This window comes from Scleropages formosus, chromosome 5 (genome assembly GCF_900964775.1).
Source record: "Scleropages formosus chromosome 5, fSclFor1.1, whole genome shotgun sequence".
Classification (NCBI taxonomy): domain Eukaryota; kingdom Metazoa; phylum Chordata; class Actinopteri; order Osteoglossiformes; family Osteoglossidae; genus Scleropages; species Scleropages formosus.
Genome location: NC_041810.1, coordinates 1355270 through 1376420, shown reverse-complemented (window position 1 = coordinate 1376420; position 21151 = coordinate 1355270). Strand labels below are relative to the sequence as shown.

At 42.6% G+C, this 21151-nt stretch overlaps 1 protein-coding gene across 12 annotated transcripts in view; it reads right to left on the bottom strand.

The window, feature by feature from the left end:
* The window catches only part of LOC108942567 (epidermal growth factor receptor kinase substrate 8-like), a 42225-nt gene that overhangs the window by 16982 nt on the left and 4092 nt on the right, over positions 1 to 21151 (bottom strand). For 6 of the 12 annotated variants that reach the window (XM_029252232.1, XM_029252231.1, XM_029252236.1 and 3 more), the window contains exons 2-3: positions 1751 to 1844; positions 1443 to 1516 (exon numbers count right to left, since the gene is read on the bottom strand). In XM_029252232.1, coding sequence (XP_029108065.1) covers positions 1443 to 1516; positions 1751 to 1815 — 139 coding nt within the window. In that variant the 5' untranslated portion in view covers positions 1816 to 1844. Of the gene's footprint in view, positions 1 to 1442; positions 1517 to 1750; positions 1845 to 18331; positions 18530 to 21151 lie in introns of those variants that run through there. The other 6 variants (XM_029252233.1, XM_029252237.1, XM_029252235.1 and 3 more) reach the window with 3 other exon arrangements.

The following is a 21151-nucleotide window of genomic DNA, read 5'->3' as shown; positions in this document are numbered from 1 at the left end:
GAAAAGTCGAGATGCTGAAATCTGATCTCAGCCACTGACCCCACATACTTCCAAACTCGTTTCTTTGGTTTTGCAGACTGCATATGGGCAAGACAAAGCAGAATCGTGCAAACAAACAGGCCTCTGTTTGTTTCTACCTCTCTTTCTCTGTTTGCCGGAGGTTTGCAGGAAGTACAGGCCATCACTCCCTGAGTGCATTGAGGGGGAAAAAGGACAGGTAAACAGGCACCATACACCGTACCGAGTACTCTGTTCACTCAGTACACCGTAACGAGGCAGCACACATGGAGGACAAGCTGTCTAACCATTTGCCCTCAGGACTGACTGCACTGTACAACCCAAAGGGTATACTTAAACACTGCAAAATACCAAATACATATTCAATTAATATATATCGCAAAGCCCTAGATATAAAATCTAATTCTGTACCATTCCAAGTAACGGATACAGCACCGAGATATCTGGTTGTCATGGAAGTGGGGCTACAGCCTATCCTTGGCAATGGGTGCCCTCCCAGGTAAGAACATCTAGAAAGTTTGCAGTGAAAGTTGCAGCAAAACACTTCAACAGCAATCAATAAATCTGCATTTCCAAATGCCAAAAACAGCCGCTGTTCCATAGCAATCAAAGCACGTGTGCAACTGCTGTATGTGTTCGGACAGTTTTATCCGCATATCAAAATCCCTATTAATTGCCATTAACCAACTTGGAAGCCAGTCTTTGACATCTGCTTCAACAATGAAAGTTAGTTGATCACTTGATACTAAAGCATCATTTCCACTGACACAGAAAGGATATCTCAGTCATTTATAGGAGAACTATAAATTCCACACATTGACACCTTAGGCCAAATGCAAGCATGAGAAAATCTTTTAGCATGGACCCACAAAAACCCCTAAGACACACACACACACACACACACACACACACACACACACACACACACACACGGAACAGAAGATACACAAAACAGACAGTAGCCCCAGGGAGGCAGAGGTTGGACTGTCAGACAAAGATAAGAAATACCATTGAGGTGTACACCAGAATGGCCACACCCACACGCATTCTCAACATTGTTACACAAGCGGATCTAGCTCAGTGCTTTATATCTCACAATGCAGCTATAACACAAGGCCTATTTTATGGTGTCCTAATGCTCATACATCAGACATTTTGAAGATAAGGAAGGATTCCGTGAACTCTTAACCCCATCAAGGTCGTCAAAGGCAGAAAGGTGGACCATCATATTTTATTTGTTCATCAGTAAACTAGTATGATCAGCTGATCTGTACAGGGTCTAGATGCTGAATGGAGAAGTAGATGTGACACCTGAATGGGTGGTGAGTTTTGGACCTTTACTGGTAAGCTGCTCTTGAGCCCTTTAGCAAGATTCTGCTCTGACAAAGCCAAAATGATGAAAACAGTTATAAAAAGAAACATACCATACAAAGCTTTGGCATTGGACATTGAAGGTGAAATCCCATCCATAAGATCGGAGGGCAGTGTACTGTGTCCACTGTACAAAGAGACACACATTCAGTGGACAAAAATGATGAATCACTGCATATAATACACATTTATACAGCATAATCATATAACAGACATGTCATAAAATACAACTAAGAGAACATAAGCAAATATCTTCTTATACATTGTCATCATAAAATCAACTATTAACTAATATTACACAGTTTGCATGTGCATTCTGTTACAAGATGCTACTAAAAACAAAAAAAAAGCCACCACTCACTTTAGCTGGGCTGGAGTAGGTCCAAATCCTCCAGCAGGGTATGTGGAAGGGGCATATCCATTCATGACGTTTCCCAGAGAACTATCTTCCTGCACTGACAAGGACATGTTGAGTTAAATATGAGATTGTTAAAGTGTTTAAACATCTGAGACATAAAAGTTTCCAACCATTGCTAAAAACACAAGTCCAAATTTATATCTGCTACCACTATGCTACAGCCAGAGGTGGGGATCAAACCTGAGACATTTGGGTCCAAAGGCAGCAAGTCTAACCACTACACTACCAGCTGTCCCCATATACATTTTATTTGTTAATATATACGGGGACAGCTGGTAGCGTAGTGGTTACAGTTGCTGCCTTTGGATCCAAGTGTCGCTGGTTCGATCCCCACCTATGGCTGTAGTATCCTTGAGCAAGGTACTTACCCTAAAAATTACTCCATTAAAATAATCCAGCTGTGTAAATAATTGTAAGTTTGTGACTGTAATAACTCTAAGTCACTTTGAAGAAGTGTCAGTTAAATGTATATCTATTTTATGTTTAGATATTAGAGGATTAACAAAAGCTGAATTCTTCTGTTAGAAAAGGTGGGATTTTGTACAAGGATTTCACTGTGGAAAAACTCAGGATTATACAACAGCACTCTTTGCCACGTGCCACTAGTCAGGTTCTTCGGTCAGACGGTTCACAAACCACAAGCCTCTCTGTTTATTCCAGCCTTTCCAAAACAAGCGCAGCAGGGTTTCAGTGCCCGCGGAAGCTGGTGGAAATGGTGTGTGGTGAGCTTGTTTTGGCTGGTCACCCTCACCTAGATGCTGCCTAATGAAGTGTGATCCACATTGCAATGACCCAGAGGGGATGTGAACTTCACCTTCCCATACAGCAGCCCAAGGTACACCAAGAAACATTTTTCTGGGTGCCAGAAACAACCCTAATCTGACATGGATTGGTCATGTTTCTTTGAGAAAAAAATCTCTAGATAACATTAAGATGTGTGACAGTCTAAATGCCAGTCTCTGAAGTAGGTGGTGAGATTTTCTTTTTTTTCTACAACAAAAAAGTGTGTTCAGATGGCAGCTGAGCACAGAAGAATTCCAGTACTTCCCTCACTGAAGTAAGACAAGACGGTTTGGGGACAGCCAGATGCTTAACCAAAGAAATTGTACGTTATACGAGTCATTTCAAGAACATTAAACCCGCCCCAATAAATGTGCCCTGAAAGGACTCTGATGGAGACCCTGGATTTAAAAGCACAACATACAAAAGGATCTCTGCAGAAATGTTGCTCTCCCTGGAGACAGAGTCACAAGCATCACCCTATGTACTGTAAACCTTTTCACTAGAGACTTTTGCCTTATAGAACCTCATTTACCCACAATGCTTTGCTGCAAAGAGAATGCCAGAAAAGAAAAGCCAATAAAACTGGACAGTAATGGTCTATTTACAAAGAGTGGGCGACACATTTAATGGAGATTCGTAAGTGATAAAGAAATAACCAGGTAACTAAATCCGAGGAAATAACGCATTCCAGCAGCCCAAATCCAGTTTAATAAAGATTAGTGCATTTTTACATCTTCAGTTTAACAATATCCTGTGTCTTATCTTAATTACATTATTAAAGGTTATGCATACTTCAACACACTCAAGGCCACAAAGTATCTTTACACGTTCTGATTTCTCCCATCTGTCACCATTTTATCCAAATTTTAACAGCTGACGCAATACTGCTTATATCATTGACAACAGGAGAAAGAGACAGAAAGTTGTTAGATTTACAATTTAAATTACATTTACAAATTATGTTTTGTTAGTAGTAGTAACGCAATGTTTCTGAAAGCCTTTCTCAATTCCATATTCAAAAATAGACCAACCGATATGGGCACGTTTTCAGGAGTTAAAGTTTAAGCGTGTTTTATTGTAGTTCTTGGTGCACTTTGACACTCGCTGAGGACTGAAAGGAAGTTCTTCATTGATCTGAAGCTTTGCGGCCGGGCTGAGGACGCGGAGCTCTACGTTCCCCCAGACAGCGCGGAAGCGACCACCCAAACCGTTGACGATCTGCAAACGAAGCACCCGCACCATCTCATTCAGGTACACTCAGCGTTGTAAAGGAACGGAACGGAAAATAAAATACAACCAGCCATGTAATGCAGCTGTAGTGCAGGACATTCAGCTCAGCGCAAAGCAAATGACTCCATTTATGTTGAAACTGGAATGGAAATGTGTTTCGCATATGTGGAAAGGATAGTGCTCCATGATGGTTATCATGAGAGCAAAATGTACGGCACACACCTCAGATAACTGCTCAAGGTTCGGTGACCACATCACATGCAAAATGGACATGCAAAATGAAATTAGAGATACAATCGCCTGATGTTTTCCTTGTGATGCTAATCAAAAAACCGACAAAACCAAAGTAAGTAGAACAGCAAAAAAAAAAAAGACACATTCAACAGGTCTACATATACAGTATATGTTCTTGGGAAACATACTGCCTTAAAATACATCTAGCGCTGTTCAATATCACAAAAACCACTGCAGCTATAGCTTTACATTCAAAAGTTACTCATATAATAAATTCTGCTGTGATTTTTAAAAAGTTCTTATGCTTTTTTAAAACTGTTATAAGAAAAATCTATCTGAAGCCGAGAAGGTGGCATACCTAGGGTAGAATTTAGCATTTCTAATGTTGATATTTAATATTTCAGATCTAATTAAAAAAAAAAAAAAAAAAAAAAAAAAAAAAAAACACAATACTCTATACACTTAAATAATATAACAAACCAACAGTTAGTACCTTTAGTAATGTCCCAAAGGCATGTTTTACTTAACGATCTGGCACATGAAGAGAGCACATCTCCCTGGAGAATGAGGGACAAAGGTGTGCAGAAGACAGAGCCATCCATGCGGCGGATGTTGTGTGGGGTCTGGCATAAAATGAGATGGGATGTGGGATGAAATGGCCAGCTGGAAGGCAGCAGTCCAGTTGGACCCCTTCCAGGAAGCAGTGTGGTTAGAGGGGAAGCCCTGGCTTCGGTCCACGAGTCGCTATGGAGACTGAAATTTTCCGAGGCCTAGGCCCTCTGCAACGAACGGCTCTGGTTCCACAGACTGCGTCCTGCCTGCAACCCCATGGAAATTAAAAGGAAGAAACCGTCAATTGTGCAAAAGTCAATTATTTACAAGGGTACGGTACCGAAATGACAAAACTTTGCTTATGAGTAATTCGCGCCGGAGATGCCCAACCGACACCGAGGGCACATTTGCAAGGGGTTAGTCCGACAAGGAAGCGCGTGGCCGATGTAGGATATAATGTAAATAAGGACTTTGGTACATCTGACCTAACTGCGACAACTTAAGCTACTAAGTCCTGGTTCAAATTATATAACGGTGTTATAAAGTGAACGGAGTGAAAAAGTTCCTTCTCCTCCAACAACCTTGTGTCAAGCACACAAACTGGATCCTTGCCAGACAACACAGCATTGGTCATGACTGTCTTCCTTAAACATTACGCAAGATAAAACGACGTACCTAACAGAAACCTGTTTTTCTTATTTTATCTCATGTCCCAGGCAATATTTTATATACTCCCGGTTTAGCCGCGTGAAGTATTTATTTTGATCGTTTCTTCTCTGAAATGCAAACGACCCAATTTCTGTAGTTCAAGTTAAATAAAGAAACGCAACCGCTTCATTCTTCAATAAGATAGAGACGCACGAAAGAAAGCAGTGAACGGGGGAGATATAATGACAACAACGCAATAAAGTGAGCCGACAGTGTGCTGATGGACACACATGAATGATTTATAGCCTGGATTCAGGAATCGACAACAAGACGACCTTATACAACGTGCTTCCATTCTGATCCTGTCAAAATTCAACCACAACTGGCTTTAAATCATCTACTCATGAGCCAAGATTAAATTAGTGTCTTGGAATAAGAACAAACAATTACGTAATTTACATGTATGGAAAAAACTAAACCTCACTGCCCAGTTACCGTGTGCCAGATACACACACACACACCGCACCCTATCCTGTGCAGCACAGTTGTTAGCAGCTTTGCTGTCAAACATCTACCATGTAATCAACTGTAATCAGAGACTAATTATTTCGTCTGATAGTTCTTATCACAGGGACGCAGTATGTAATGCTTATGGCCAGGCCCCGATACATGCAACGTCCTCTGCATCTTGACAATTAAAGCAAACGGCACCTGAAATGAACATCTATTTAACTCCCAGAAATCAGCTGGGGACCACCTGGGCTATGCATGCGTTTATGAAAATGAGAGTAGCTCTCAGCAGGAAGACGATCATATTTTCCCTTCATTAAAGATATATTAAGACAGAAGCAAAGGGCACAGCATGTGTACACACTCAGCGCTGAGGATTAGCTTTTCTGAACCGAGTTATTAAAACCAGCTTTGGGTCGCTATCGTTAGACTTCACCAGGCAACGACACATTAGGCGATAACGTCCAACCGGACAACGGCATTCACGCTGTACATAACTATTCCGATCGCAAAACGATGTTTTAAAACATCTATCAGATGCCACATTGTTATAACCACGATAAAATGCAACTAAAGAGCAAGCCAAGGCTTTCTGATCCTAAGCCCCGTAAGGGCACACCTACACTGTCGAATTCAAGAACAGATCCTGATTGAGCGTCCATTTGGACTCTGTCTCGAGTCATCCATTCGGTCCGGCTCGCCTCTTCAGGTCTGCATGGCAACGGACTGCAAACATCTCCGACTGGCATGCAAACCCTTAAGAGGGCATTCTGGGAAATGCCCCATTCTCCCCATCTCATTGCCCTGTAAATGGACACAGAGGGCTGGGTACAAACTGTGGCGAGAAACACACACGCGCTCGCAGACACAGGCTGGAACAGGCACGCTCCAGGAAACTGAACCTCCTCCAGGTGTCGGAGGCTGGGGGTGTCGTAACACGAAGAGTCAGCGATTCAGAAGTGCCGTCAGAAGTTAATGAGAAGCCAGGGGCCCTTTATCCACGTTTGTCCAGGGTTCGACTCAGTCCCATGGCGCGCCCTCCGCATGCCTCTTCCGAAGTGAAATTATAGTTCATCGTCTCGCAGTAAATGATTTTAAAACTGCCACCGGCACCTCAAAAAAAACAAGTTTGCCAAGAACGATTTTAAAATCATCATCATCATCACGTGAAAGTTTACATTTAAGTTATAAACCGAGCAACACCGTTCAACAGTAACCTCAAAACATAGTTTCTTGAAATTTCTGCACTCCTACTGTATTACATATTGTGTGGAAAAAAGTAAACAATTCCTAAACATAATCAAACAAACAAATCACTTCACAGTAATTAAGAAGATCCTCACATCTAGCGCCGAACCTTCGCCAGAAATCCTGGTAGTTTATTCATTTCCACCAAGACATAAATAGCACAACTTGTGAAATATGATTTCCTCTTGGCAAGCTCTCATTCTTGTGTTGTGTGTTAGTTTTCCGTTGCTTAGCAGGCAGACTTATAAGAAGCAGCTTACGCATCTTGCATAGCTTATTGGATCACACTTCTTTACGCCATTCATAGGGCCAGACTTTCCGTGTTTAGTAATTCGGTCATGAGATCAATTACTTTGCAGTCGTATATTCCATATTCGGGCCACATATTCCTCAGTCATTTTCTTAAAATATATATGTATATACATACACATACATACTGTATATTTCAACTTAAACAATGCAGTTAGTCTACGCACAAAATGTATTAGCTGTATTACATCTAGAAACTATGAACTGATACAACAGGCAGCGAGTGAAGTGTCAAAAGGAGGGCTGAGTAAGGTGCGCTGCCACAAACACAATGTGGTAGTCAATGATTACCTTGTTTTAACATTTTTTATATTCTTAAATTAAACACAGTACATTAATTTCTTATCTCAGCTATGTTATTTTATTTCTTATCAGTCCAACCTTTTTTCCCCAACAATTTAATGCGTCTGCATTACTATGGTACCATGGCACGGGTACTCTCTGTGTTCAGGACACGGAGGAGAGACTCATGAGACTAGAGAAACGCATTTAACTGTCATTGTGAACCAAAGTGCTTGAATAGTTATTTGGCCAGATGCTCCTTTATTTTTACTCAAGTTAATTCCAGATTAGGAATTTTTCTTCAGTATTTTTTTTTTTTTTTTTTTTTTTTTTTTTAAAGTGACAGTACTTTCACTTGAGGACTTTGTTAAACTACTCTACCGACCTCTTGTCAACGGGTCACAAAGTCCGATTTTGTCATTCAAAAAAATATACAAGCTGGCAACGTGGCACAAAGGCAATGACCTTAAGCATTTAGGGGCAGCAGGTGGCGTAGTGGCTAGACCTGCTGCCTTGAACTTGGACCCTGGTTGGATTCCACCTCCTGCTGTAGTACCCTTGATCATGGCACTTACCCTGAATTGAAACAGTGAAAATTACCCTGCTTTATAAATGGGTAAATCACTGAGTGGTAGCTTAATAGTCCCATTGGAGAAGATTGACAATTAAGTAATAATAACTTATAGACTGTATAGCAACCAGAGAGCACGTCAGTAAGAGAAGAAAACCAGCAAAGTCTTTAAAGGCAGAGCCGCGAGCAGAGGCCAGTTTGCCCTGGATCCCACAACATGCGGTACTGCCACGGCCCATCGGAGATTAAAGAAGTCTTTTCTTCTCGTCCTTCTCCGCAGCTTAATTAGCGAGGACAGCATTTCGTCTGCGCCGAGAGTAAGAGCCGAGCAGGGCTGCTTTCACCCCTCCTACCCCTGCAGGAGAAGAAAGAGGATTTGCAAGGGGATTTGCTTCTGCAGGCCCGCACGGGTTTGTCATAAGCTCCCCTTGGGTGGAAAAAAAAGCGGAAGTGCCAGAGTCTGAGCTTCTGCGGTCCGACAGCACCAACGGCACCGAACAGCCACCCATGACCCACAACAATCCGCTACACTCATATGGCTACTGGGCCTCAAGACTGTAACACAAAGTTTCACTTGATTTCAACCAAAATCATTACATATTTATTATATAAATAAAACAGTAACATTTATTTTAGTCCCTGTGAACCTGTGGAAACCAAAAATCTGGACTCTAGGCATTGCAAAATGAGCCACAGCGAATGGATTATTTACCACGCCAGTAACAGAGTCCACGTGTTTCCAGTCGAAAAACTCATTCTGTTACAAGGGGGGGGGGAGCGGTTAAGGAACAACAGGGTGCATCATTAATAAGTGACTTCATTAGGAACCTCAAGGGAGGCGAAAGCCCATCAGACCTGCAGATAAATGATGTGCTGAAGTGATGCAGATTCAGATTTTCCCGAGACAGTTTCACTTAAGCCTAACATTTTACATATATACATCTACATTTATTTATTTAGCAGACGCTTTTCTCCAAAATGACTTCCAATGAGCTCTATGTAGTGTTATGAGCCCACACACCTTATTCACCATGGTGGCTTACACTGCTAGATACACTACTTACACTGGGTCACTCATCCATATATCAGTCGAACACACTCTCTCTGTGACACTCACACACTATGGGTGAACATCAACAGCATGTCTTTAGACTGTGGGAGGAAACCAGAGCACCCAGAGGAAACCCACGCAGACACGGGGAGAACATGCAAGCTCCACACAGACAGAGGTGATCAAACCCACGTTCTCTTGCACCACCCAGGCGCTGGGAGACAGCAGCACTACTTGCTGTGCCTAACATAATGCGTGTTTCCCCTTCACTGACATCGGTCTACCGTTTCCCAGTTTGGGTTTGAACCCAGAGCCACAATTCCTAAAAGCAAAGTAATTTTACATTTTTTTTTTGTAAAAAAAAATTGTACTGGTAAACTATGTGAATTAAACACTAAAATAAAATAAAATTGTACACTGCAAGATGTCCTTCGTGACTATTCTTAGTCTGTCAGCTGAGATTAGAAGATATACAAGAAGTAATTACTGTGACACTCTCTCTCTCTCTCTCTCTCTATATATATATATACATATATATATATATATATATATATATAGAGAGAGAGAGAGAGAGAGAGTGTAATTTATTATATATATATATATATATATATATATATATATATAAATAAAATTACATTTTAAGTTCTCAATCATTATCGTAATGAAACTCCCTATGAATAATCACACCCTAAAGCAGGGTTGCGGCAATCCAGAGCCTTTCTCAGAAACACAGGGCACTAGGCTAGTGAGGCTACACCCCAGACAGGATGTCAGACCATCGCAGGGTAGTTACTCACACACACACTCATTCATTCATTCAGACATGTTCGCTAATTCCTTTCTTTATGTGTGCAAAGGAGCTTTCTCAGTGAGCTTTTAAGAAGCCTAGTAATCTCTTCGACCGAAACCTCACCGAAAACAGAAATCGCGCGCTCCGTCTGCCACTTGGTTTTGTCAGTTTCTCTTTCCGTACAGGTTTATTTTGAGATTGCATTAGCTTTGAAGTCACTTGTGGAAACACTCGGAGCAGTGAGAGAGAGACACACACACACACACACACACACACACACACACACAGTGACCTTTGTTAAGGTCAGGCTACAGGCTCCACAGATCCCAGTTAACTTGTCTTGGTCAAAGGGTTTATGATCAATCTGCGCGGGGTCCGTCATCTGACCCTGTGCACAACTTTCTGCTCAGCACAGCAGGCGAAGCCACGCGAGTGCTGAATCCGGGAGACGGACCCAAAGCCTTCGTGTCTTCTGACTAAATGTCCGGAGTAAAAAACGAGCGAAAAAAGCCTTAAAAACCATATATTCAAAACCGAATGGTCACCGGGGCCCAACGCGGCAAAAACCGGAAGCAGAGCTTAGAAAGGAGTCAATACGGAAGAGTAAACAAGTTTTAAGAGAGCCAGCAGGCGTGGGCTTCAAGCTGCCACAAAAGGTTAGGTTTACACAGCAGCAGCAGCAGCGGCACCAACACGATGGAGAATAAGGCCTTGCAATAACACAGCAGTCGCCTTTCCTCATTTCTTATCGACCTCCCCTGAAAGACATCGGAAGAGAAAAGGGAAAGGGACAAAGCGCCGCAGCCGTTACTAGCCTTACTTCCAAAGGAGCCTCTGTAGGAGCTTCTAGAACTTTCCGTGACTATAATTTCTGTTTCAGTAATATTCAAACAACTCATCTTATGATTCACCTTGTACACCCAACTCCGATATAAGGGGGTTCAATACAAAAAAAAAACACGACAACTGCAACTGCTCGAGTATTTACTCTGTTTTTAAACAGCCGTACGATTCAGTACAAGAGGGCATTTTTCCCGTTACATCGTCATTTTACTTCCACAACTGGTGTAAAAAGAGCTGATGTAAGAACCCCCGTGACCACTGCTGTGTTATTTTAGCTTGTTGCAGGTTTTTAAGTTCGGTTCCGATGAAATGCAGTTGCTGTGCAGCTTTCGGGCCGCCTTTACACTGGTACACAAGAGTTTAATGAGGGGAAAAACAGAAAAAGTGCAGGCAAAAATGTGATTAATAAAAGAAAGCCTCTTGTACAGATATTATTTTTAGAAAAAAAAAAAAAAGTCACTCTAAAGGCAATGCAGTTGCTGTGTAGCTTCCAGTGTGTCTGCAAACTGGTATAAACTGTTTAAAATGAGTTAAAGGGAGTATGTAGAAAACACAAATAAAGCATATTGCACTCCACACCTGCTACAGAAAAGGTAGTTTTAAATATCAGTGTGCTTATGATACAAAAGTGGAAAACAGAACACTCGCTAGTAAATCACCTTTCAAAAAGACACTTGCACACTTTCCACCTCTGTGAACCTAACCAGTTAGAGGTCCAAGAGAAAGCTGACATTGCCAATTTCTATGTTGCCCCGACATCACGATGCACAGCTGGCTTTGTGAATGAGCGCAGCCACGTGGCTGTTGGGGGGGGAGGTGACCTGTGGTGATCAGGATTTGTTTCCAGCGTCACTCTAAGAACAGCATGCTTACGCCACTAATTAAGCGCTCATTAGGAGGCTGAAGGCCAGCGGACACCAAAACGCGGTAACACTGGTGTTAAATAAACGCTGAGCGAGTGACCGGGAGAGAGTCCTCCACGAACATCCTCCAGGGGGTTTCGCCATTCCGCATGCGGCCCCTCACCATGGCAACCAAAACAATGACTGACAGCCACATGATCACCCATTGTAAACACGAAAAAAAAAAAAAAAAAAAAAAAAAACACCTTCTGGACACCTAAAGCTATTGAACCCTTTAAAACCGCTTTGAAAAGGTAATAAGAGGGAAGACAAAGTTAATTTGGCAGGACTATATTACCAAGGCAGCACTAAAATTATAGCATTTATAAAAAAACGTATGTAATTGCTCCTATGTTCTTTAACACTACAAATATTCCAACTGCTGCATTTTGACTCACCCAACCTTATAAAGAGTAAAATTAGAGGTATTTATTTCCTTTTCATCCCTTCAAATATACCAAATGATCCAAATATCATCTAGTAACTGACAAAATTGTGGTTGCATGGCAAAATCTAAGTATTGTGGAGAGAAATGAACGAGGGCAGAACAAAAACTTCTACAAATATTTTTTTTTTTTTTGATTTTGGCAATAAATCTGGGAAATACTATAGAGTTACAGTGAGGCATGCAGTGTGGTGGAGGCATTCAAACTCTAGTTGCGGGAGACTGTCTTCATAGAACGCAAACAAAATATGTGAAAGAGTTCTCTTCCGGGTTGAATCTCGGGTATGAATAAAACAAGGAGAACGAAGCATCCACAACATTTGCAACATAGCTGAACTCCACCTGTAGACATTTGACACTAACTTTGAGTAAGTCTTTTATAAAATTTCAAAAAGGCTGCAATTCTCATTAAACGGTGGGAAAAAGTGGTTTCATATTACCGCGAAGAGCACAAACGACAAGTCCTAGTAGGTACTTCATACTTACAATATTTTTAATTATAAACATGTAGCAGTACACATTAAGCACATTCTGAAAATCAATTAATGACAAAATGTATTAGACTGATAATCTAAAAGCTCCAAGTGAAGATGCAATTATAACAATGTCACAATGCCATCTGTATTTACAACATAACACTATTTATGTAGGAAATACCATACTGTTATTGACTCAGAGCAGGCCAACATAAAGCATATAGTGCCAAAAAAATACTGCTGATATAACAGAAGTGATGTGTTTATTACTCACTGAAGCCTAAGTTATCACAATGATCAATGATAGGTCAGCAGCTCCTTTGTGCCTAGCAAAGAGGAATGAACCTATCAGTACCAACTAGGTGTGAATAATAGTGTTGTTGGTGATGCGGGCCAGTTAAATATAATTAAATGTATAAGAAAAATTGCAGGTTAATTCGAAAACCTATTTTATGAGCAAGGAAGTCAGATAAGCATTAATACAATTTCAAGCGAAACCAACCACACCCAGTAGCAACAGGTGTGTCATTTACAATTATTTATTTAGCAGATGCTTTCCTCCAAAGCAACTTCCAATGAACTCTATGTAGGGTTATCAGCCCACACACCTTATTCACTGCAGTGACTTACATTGCTAGATACGCTACTTACAATGGGTCACTCATCCATACAACAGTGAAACGCACTCTCTGTGAGACTCGCACACTATGGGGGAACCTGAACAACATGTCTTTGGACTGTGGGAGGAAACCAGAGCACCCAGAGGAAGCCCATGCAGACACAGGGAGAACATACAAACTCCATGCAGACGGGATGAACCGCACTGAGCAGGGATCGAACCCATGTTCCCTCACACCAGTCAGGCGCTGTTAGACAGCAGCACTACTCACTGTGCCACCGTACCGTCCCCATGTCTTTGTGGGTTTCCTCCGGGTGCTCTGGTTTCCTCCCACAGTCCAAAGACATACTGTTCAGGTTCCCCATAGTGTGTGAGTGTGTTTCACTGATGTATGGATGAGTGACCCATTGTAAGTAGTGTATCTAGCAGTGTAAGTCACCGCAGTGAATAAGGTGCGTGGACTGATAACACTACATAGTATCCGTTGTAAGTCGCTTTGGACAAAAGCATCTGCTAAGTGAATGAATGTAAATGTAATGGGGAGAACGCGGAAACTCCACACAGACTAAGCAGGGTTCGAACCCATGTTCCCTCACACCAGCCAGGTGCTGTTAGACAGCAGCGCTACTCACTGTGCCACCATGCAGCCCCAAAATTCCACAGAACACAGGTGTGTATTATATGAAATATGAATATTTGGCAGCTTCAACTGGAATGATACAAATGCTTCTTTGTTAAGCTTATCGTTAAGTCTTAAGTTCGTCCCAAAATCAGATACAGAATCATTGTTGACAGAAACTTGTGTTACATCACCAACCTTTATCGCTAAATATTCAAATGTAGTTTAAATATTTTACATGAAATGAATGAAATTAAAATTTAACTTAGGAAAAAATAAGGTAATTCTGCAACCCTTACATTTCTTAGGCACCACTGAAGTCTGTTAAAGCCATATTCAGAGGTTAAAGTGCATCCCAACAGAATGGGCTAAATCTCATCTTATCTCAGCTCTTAAAAGAATTAAACATTTAGATTTCATTGCAACTGCTGTTGAACAAGCCACATCAGACATTACGCTGAACTATATACCAGCTGAAAATACACACACACACACACACACACACACACACACACACACACACACGCGCGCGCGCGCGCGCGCGCGCGCCTGAACCGCTTGTCCCATTCAGAGTTGCGGGGAGTCGGAGCCTACCCAGCAACACAGGGCGTAAGGCCGGAGGGGGAGGGGACACACCAGGACGGGACGCCAGTCCATCGCAAGGCACCCCAAGCGAGACTCGAACCCCAGACCCACCGGAGAGCAGGACCTGGTCCAACCCACTGCGCCACCGTGCCCTCTACCGGCTGAAAATAGCTTGTCTTAAGAATTAAAAGTTTATTATTAGCCACTGCAAGTTGTCAGGAATCTTAGAGTTGCACAGTGGTGCAGCAGGTAGTGCCGCTTGCTCAGGAGTACTGCAGCGTCGAATATAGCTTAGGGTGGGCTGAGTTTGCAGGTCTTCCCCATGTTTGCGATGTGAAGATGTGCGTTGAAACGAAATGGTAAACCCCTTTCCTACCTTCACCTCCTACCTCGTCAAAGTCGCCTTACCTGAACAACCCCTGTCCTCGACAACAAAGATATATCTAAGTTACATTAACTCTATTTTGTGAAACCTGGGAGAGAAAAATGCTTTGATGTTTAGATTAATTGATTAGCCCGCTTAAAGCTATTTTAAACCCTACTTAATTCCTAAAAGGATCAGAACTCAGTAATCACCAGTTAATTAAAAATGTATTAATTCATGCAAAGCAAAAAAAAAAAAAGTTAAGTGCTATAAAATCAGTTCAACAGGAATAATAAGTGATTCCTCACTAAGTTTAACAGTTATGTTCCCATTTCTCTCAATAATTACATTTCGGAACATAGAAAACTAAAGTCTGATGTTTCTCAAGGCTCAGGACTTCGCTCTGTGCTCTCTAATGTGCACCAGTGCCCACCTGGCCACACACTAGTATCACAATGCGTGAGATTTTTTGATTGATAATGCTCAAATCTACATGAATTTTAAAAAAACCTTATATTGAAGGAGTTGTCTGAGCCCTATCAAAGTGAGCTCCTGCTTCTTGCCTCCTGCACTAGATTTCATTCATGCAAAGCAAAGGCTGGATCTACATTTCAATTTCAGACCAGCACTACAATTTGACCCTGATCTCACTTTTGATCCTTGTGTGTATAACACCTTCATAATATTGTTACTAGCGCATTGTTAGTAGTGTTATTACTAACACAATAAATGCTACCTTTGCTAGATCTCAGAATGCGGGCATTTTATTAAAGAGCCTAAAATAGGACAGCAGAAAAACACTGATCATTAAGAGAAATCTGATTTTTGACCAGTGCCAGAAATTAACCGACTAAAAGTCTACGGTGTTTTTTTTTTTTTTTTTTTTTTTTTTTAAATCTGTGGCTGCTGTAGTAATTTTTCTCATGAACTTTCAGTCCTCGTGATTTCGAAGGCCAGGGTTCGGCAGCAACGAAGATGCTGAGGACATTTCTTCATAAAATGAGGACATTTATATCCTTTATGCCCCTCTGGGAAATTATCATCTCATCTTGTATGAAGAAAAGGTCAGTATATTTAGTAACACAGGTCACCCTCCAGAGGGATCTTTTGCAGTCATGTTTCAGCCCTTCTTCCTGCAATATTTAGCCAGCAGGACAGACTGAGGACAAACTTGGTCCCAACTGTACAAGCGGAACATAACGGTACTGAGAACGCTTTAATTCCCATAATAAAAGCAGTAAAGCAGAGTAACGTACTGGTGTAAGATGGTCCCATCAAACATGAGAGAGCGTAAGGTGATAGAGCACACCTGAGCAGGTAGTTCCGTTAAGAGAGGAAGCAGAGGCAGGTACGATTCTAATGAGGAAGGGATGAATTAAGGTGCGACTCGGGGACAGGTTGAAAGCCGAGATAAGCCCCGTCCTCACTTGAGTACCTCCGGTGGAATGCGATACCGAGTATGTGCAGGCACTCTTCCTCACTTAGGAAAACTCCTCTCAGGTTTAACCGGCTCACACTTTCACCAGGCGAGAGTTTAAAAAATAAAAAATAAAAATTCATGGCTCGACTTGAACGCAACAGTATTCTTAACTGTAAAAAAAAAAAAAAAAAAAAAAAAATTCCATTCGATACAGAGCATGGTTGTATTAAACACATTAATAATTGCTTTTGTATTTTTCAAATAGATCTTCTCGCATAACCGTGTACCGCTTTCCCTTTAAAGTACAACAATAAGGACTGAAATCAAATTCCCGCAAGTGACATCACACATGTTTAGTCTCATTGCTAAGCACCTCACACAACAAAATATACTTTCCACAGACTATCCTGGCAGAGAACACCTCCATGCATGTTTCAGCATTTTTTGGTTTACTGATAAATGCCCAAACCGTTGGGTGTATTCGGATTGTCTGACCAGACACCAGAGAACAGGATCCTTGGGTTATGAACACTTGAGTTACAAATTTTTATAAATATTAAAAAAAATTTAAAAAAAGCCATATCTTTGAAAAGTATGTATTTTCTTCATTATTTTCAAAAAAAGTTATGGAGTAAACATCACCTGTACTTCAATGACCAGCCCTCAGTTGACGGTAAAGAGCACCCAAACACAGCGTGGGACGACCTTGATTAACTCGCTTCCACAAAGTTTACGGTTCATGTCCACTGTTGATTATTAATAAGATGATAATGAATGTTACGCATATTTATGGGATAATCAATCAACAGTTGGCATTAAATAGAAGTTTGTGGAGATTACTTTTTTCCCTTCTCTGTCATTTTAGTTTTACTGGAGCAAAACGTTAAAAGTCTTGCAGCATATTTTTTAATTTTAGTAATATTCCAGAAAGGGGGGGGGGGGTGCGGTGGTGCAGTGGGTTGGACCGGGTCCTGCTTTCCAGTGGGTCTGGGGTTCGAGTCCCGCTTGGGGTGCCTTGCGACGGACTGGCGTCCCGTCCTGGGTCTGTCCCCTCCCCCTCCGACCTTACGCCCTGTGTTGCTGCGTTAGGCTCCGGTTCCCCGCGACCCTGTATGGGACAAGCGGTTCAGAATATTCCAGAAAAATCCTCCTCGAGGGGTAAGTCGAAGTATGTCTATTATGATTTCATTGATTGCACATGTTGTACAGTAAAGTGAAAGTGACCAGATGCCGACAAAGTCTGTTTTAAGTTAATAAGAGACAAAAGCAGTCCCGAAGTCTACGGTCCCATACGCCGTTTCTCATCTTACCCGCTGCGTTTCCAGGACTGGCTCTAGAACACACCGACGAGCAGAGAACAAGCAGTTGATGTCAACGGAGTACAAAAGCCTAACAGTAAATTTTTATTTCATTATAGGTTTATACGTTTTACGGAAAGTAACCCGCGAATAAATCAGAGCTATTAAACTTTTATTGACTGTAATTTACTTCATTTACAAACTTGATTTACAAGATTTCTAGTCCCAAATGTGTCTTAGATTGAGGAGCCCATACACCAGCACAGCCAGCAGGCAAAAATTCATCTTTGCTTTTCAAGAGTCCACTTGAACATTTGTCTTCGCTCGGTCTTGTCGAGCTCTTCACGCTGCCGCTTGTCTCCTCTAATAAGGACGCCGGACAAAGAGAACGGCGGGGAACGCGCTCCAGAGTTGTCCGCACAAAGCCCCGAGCACTTACGTTTTATTAATGTATCCTGACACCCTTTAAATACCGGCCTTCAAGTCACTAATCCCTCCATTCTCGAGTGACCACCCGCTTCACTTCCTTTCCTCACGTTTTAAACTCCTGCCACAAACTTTCCCGTCAGCGTCTTTTCACCCACGGAACCGAATTCTTTGCTGATGAAACGAGGTTTCTCCGCCGCGTCACGGCGAGATGTTACGCACGGGGCGAATAAGCCGTTCGAGGGGAAGACCGAAACAGTTGCTTCACGTCTCTGACTTGAGGGCACAACGAGTGTAGGAGCAGCAATCGCTTACTCACCGCTATCCGTCAGCACATGCCGTTCCAGGTGAGCACGGCCTTTAAGGGTACCCACGAGTGGAGACTAAACCGAAGACAAGTTCCATGAATCCAGCAGCCAGATCTTTGCGTGTCGGAGTGCTGAGACTCTCGACACTCAACTATCTTCAGTCAACAGCTTGGCCGCTGAACTTTACCGTGGGATTACTGTGGCCCCCCCGCCTGCCGCTGCTCTGTTTGCCCCAACACCAGTACAGGCTTCTCTCTCTCTCTCTCTCTCTCTCTCTCTCTCTCTCCCCCCTCCAGAGCAAGAGGAAAACACCGGCTCTGTACGGGTGAGGCTCCTGCAGGCACAGCACACGGGTTCAGCACAGGAGAAGCCAAGGGCGACCAAGGACAGTGGAACTGCAGTGGCACCACGAACAAAACGAACAGGAAGGCAAAGTGAAACATTTATTCGTTCGGACGCTTCTCTCCAAAGCAACAAATAATGATTATTAATTATTGTTTAACACACACATACAAAGTGAGGGCCATTCAGAGTCATTAATATGCCTAAAACACGTGTCTTTGGACTGCGGAAGGATAACGGAGGACCTGGAGGACATTCATGCGGACATGATACACCAGCGCTTCTACCACCACCACACCATAACAGAAACAGCAAAGTGTACTACTATATTTATATTTAATATTTCAACGTCAACTTGCGGGGGGCGCGGTGGCGCAGTGGGTTGGACCGGGTCCTGCTCTCCAGTGGGTCTGGGGTTCGAGTCCCGCTTGGGGTGCCTTGCGACGGACTGGCGTCCCATCCTGAGTGCGTCCCCTCCCCCTCCAGCCTTACGCCCTCTGTTGCCAGGTTAGGCTCCGGCTCACCGCCACCCCGCTCAGGACAAGCGGTTTCAGACAATGTGTGCGTGTGTATTCCAACTTGTTATAACTAAAAATTATTTCTACAGCTGAGAGATTTAACTGGAGCAGCTCAAGACAGGTAAGTTATACAGCAGCAGCATCCTTTCCTAAAGGCACGAAACACATGCCCTTAACCCTGTGACCAGCTCTGCTCCACTTAGATGAGACTTCATCAGAAATATCCAATAGTTGCTCTTCTGTTCCATATTAACCCTTTGTCTCCTGCAGGATCCAGGCCAGCAGCTGAACACAGGTGTGACAGCTTCTATCAGAAGCAAACTTTTATTCAGTGGTACATCTTTCCACTGGCACTGGTGTCCCATCCAGGGTGTGCAACAGAATATGAACTTCATGTTCTGACTTCGCTCTGCTGCGATGTTCATTCGGACTCTTTACGCGATCCAAACAGCATGAAGAATCATTTCCTATTATTAACTAGTAAACTGTGACAAGGCGCAGGTGCAATCCGTCAGAAGCACAGAGCTGAGAACGCTGAAACACAAGCCCACCATACATGTTTTTTTTAAGCTGCCCATAATGAAAGGACGTTGGATAAAAAGCACCGTGATATACCGTAAGGCTAAACCTTAACCTCCTAATCATCTCACACAAACCATGACCAGATTAGGAGCGTATTGAAGGCAAACACAGACCATTAACCATTTCAGAGAGCCACCATACACAAAATAATTATTTCTGACAGTCACACCTACAGATCATATTTCACAGACTAACGCGACTTCCAGCAATGGTCCAAACTCACGGTGCGATGGAATATGAGCCAACAGCGGGATCTGAGACTGAATAGAGTGTTGGTTATAGTACTTGGCACAAGGCATTGTTAAGACGCTGAGGGTAGCTGCACCGGGCTGCCGAACACTAGATTCCAACCTTATATTCCTGAAAAGGGCACCAGGTAGCACCATGTTTAAAGGTGTGAACTTGTAACCCGAGGGTTGACGATTCAAGTCGCAGGAGGGGCCCGGCTACATGAGAAAGGCACTTTGCCGGAAGTGCTCAGCTAAAATATCTACTTGCATAAAGAGGTGAAATTGCAGGCTGCTTTAGATAAAAACCTCCTCTGACTCCACCAAGAGGGAAGAGAACAAACAGAACAAACAGGGATATGAGATACGGCAGCCATGGGGCTATGAATAGAACACAATAAAGCACATTACAGCAGGGGAATTAAGGGCGGAGGAAACACCCCAGCAGAACAACAGCTTGCCAAACACACTCAGTGGGATTAAGGAGCCTTCATGCTTAAGTTTCACTGCTCTGAGGCTGCAGAGGCCTCGTACCAACCGCGAGGAAACATCATCATCGGGGGCCACATGGCACGAAGGTGTTGTCAAACATTACAAATTATTCTATTTTGTTTCAGAGTTTCAAGAACGCATACATTCCTACCGACTTCTTTCAGTAACACACAAGTTCGTATGTTGAACTGACGGCGATCCAAATTTAAAATGTTGCTGTACATCTGGTCTTTCGGCATCAAAGCTCCCGTCCGCATGGTGGTACCGGTGAAGTGATCGATTCTGGACTTCATGGAAGGTCCAGTAATACTCGGTATCTCCCCAGCCGGGATATGTACAAGCGTTGGGTTTGCCTGAAAACATTCCTCTCTCATGAAATTGCAGGGCAATTGTAGAGCTGATAATGTGGCGCAGAGCCGCTGCCCTTGGATCCGAAGGTTGCTGGTTCAAATCTCACGTACTGCATCAGTATCCTAGAGCAAAGTACTTATCCTAAATTGCTCCAGTACAATTGCCCAGCTGTACAAATAGATGAATAGTTGTAGATAGTTGAACATTGTAAGTCACTTAAGAGAGAAGTGTCAGCTAAATAAATAAATGTAAATGATGCTTTTCTCCAAAGCCACTTACATGTTAAGGTTATAATTATTACACTTTAAAGCTTACAATT